The sequence below is a fragment of the Myotis davidii genome, unplaced genomic scaffold (genome assembly GCF_000327345.1).
Source record: "Myotis davidii unplaced genomic scaffold, ASM32734v1 scaffold142, whole genome shotgun sequence".
In the NCBI taxonomy this organism is placed as follows: Eukaryota; Metazoa; Chordata; class Mammalia; order Chiroptera; family Vespertilionidae; genus Myotis; species Myotis davidii.
Genome location: NW_006294400.1, coordinates 541,691 through 542,906, shown reverse-complemented (window position 1 = coordinate 542,906; position 1,216 = coordinate 541,691). Strand labels below are relative to the sequence as shown.

The 1,216-nt window shown below is 52.1% G+C and overlaps 1 protein-coding gene across 1 annotated transcript in view; it reads left to right on the top strand.

The window, feature by feature from the left end:
* PPP2R4 (protein phosphatase 2A regulatory subunit 4) overlaps positions 1 to 1,216 on the top strand; it is a 40,724-nt gene that overhangs the window by 11,101 nt on the left and 28,407 nt on the right. The window contains exon 5 of the mRNA XM_006768480.2: positions 1,086 to 1,185. Coding sequence (XP_006768543.1) covers positions 1,086 to 1,185 — 100 coding nt within the window. The remainder of the gene's footprint in view (positions 1 to 1,085; positions 1,186 to 1,216) is intronic.

The window sequence follows — 1,216 nt, the reverse complement described above, 5'->3', positions numbered from 1 at the left end:
AGACCTGGAGGGGAGAGGGGCCAGGTCAGCAGGGGTGGGTTTTTCTTCCCTTCTCAGCTGCTCTCAGATGTGCAAGAGTGATGGTTACCCCTGAATGATGATGGCTTGGATTCTGGCTGGTCATGATCAGAAACTGCAGGTGAAAGTAACAGTTCACAAGTTTTTTACGTCCCTGGAGGGTCCTTCATTCTGGAGGAGGACAGGAAGTCACGGAAATACTCTCTTCACCTCCCTCCAGTTACGTTTTCTGTGACTGTGACCATGGATTCAGTCCCAAGGCCAGTCGGTGTTTTCTGTGTTGCCGACCATTCCTACTCGACCTGAGGGAGGAAGCAGGTGCCTTTGACCGCACGTGATCCTGTTGGAGCGGGACCTGCTTGGAAGCCCTCGGTGGCTCCCGTTGCTGGGGACAGCGTCGGAGCCTTGACTCGGGCTGCGACGCCTCTGACCTCAGCCTCACCTCGTTCCGCCTTCTCCCTCGCTCGCTGCTTAGCCTCACTGGCCGCCGAGGGCTCTTCCAGCACAGCACGTTTTTTTCTTGCCTCACGGCTTGTGACGTGCTGTTTCTTCTGACTAGAACGCTCTCTGCTTTCTCACCCCATGCCTTGCCAGTTCTTACTCATCTTCCAGATTAAATATTATTTTCTTAGGGAACCCTTGAGCCCTTATGTCAGGGTCCCCCTGTGACAGTGTTCACCTTCTCCTCCTTAGAGCTAGAGTATAGAAGTGATTGTGTATTTAATGTCTGTCATAAACTGTCAGACAAGGGCAGGGACTGTGTGCCATGGGCAGGGACGGCCCTCAGAGTAGGTGTTCAGGAATTAGTGAGTGAGTTAAATTTACGAAATGAAACCTAAATGCCTGTTTAAGAAGCAATAGCCTGGGCCTGTTAGGAGTAGAATTATAGCTCTGGTGGCTCAGAGGGCCTAGGTCTTGCTGGGCAGGAAAGAGAACCTCTCATCTCCATGTTGACCTCCCTCCTTGGAGGGGCAGTTTCAGTGACTGGGACACTGGTGAGACCAAGAATAGTCGCACTCCTTTTTTTTTTGGAAGACTGTCAACCTCGGCTGTTTTTACTCCCTCAGGACACGAAGCAGCCTTTGCTGCTTTCCTCTGCTGTCTCTGCAAGATTGGGGTGCTCCGGGTAGACGACCAAATAGCTATTGTCTTTAAGGTGTTCAATCGGTGAGTGAGACACGGGCAGGAGGGGTAACTG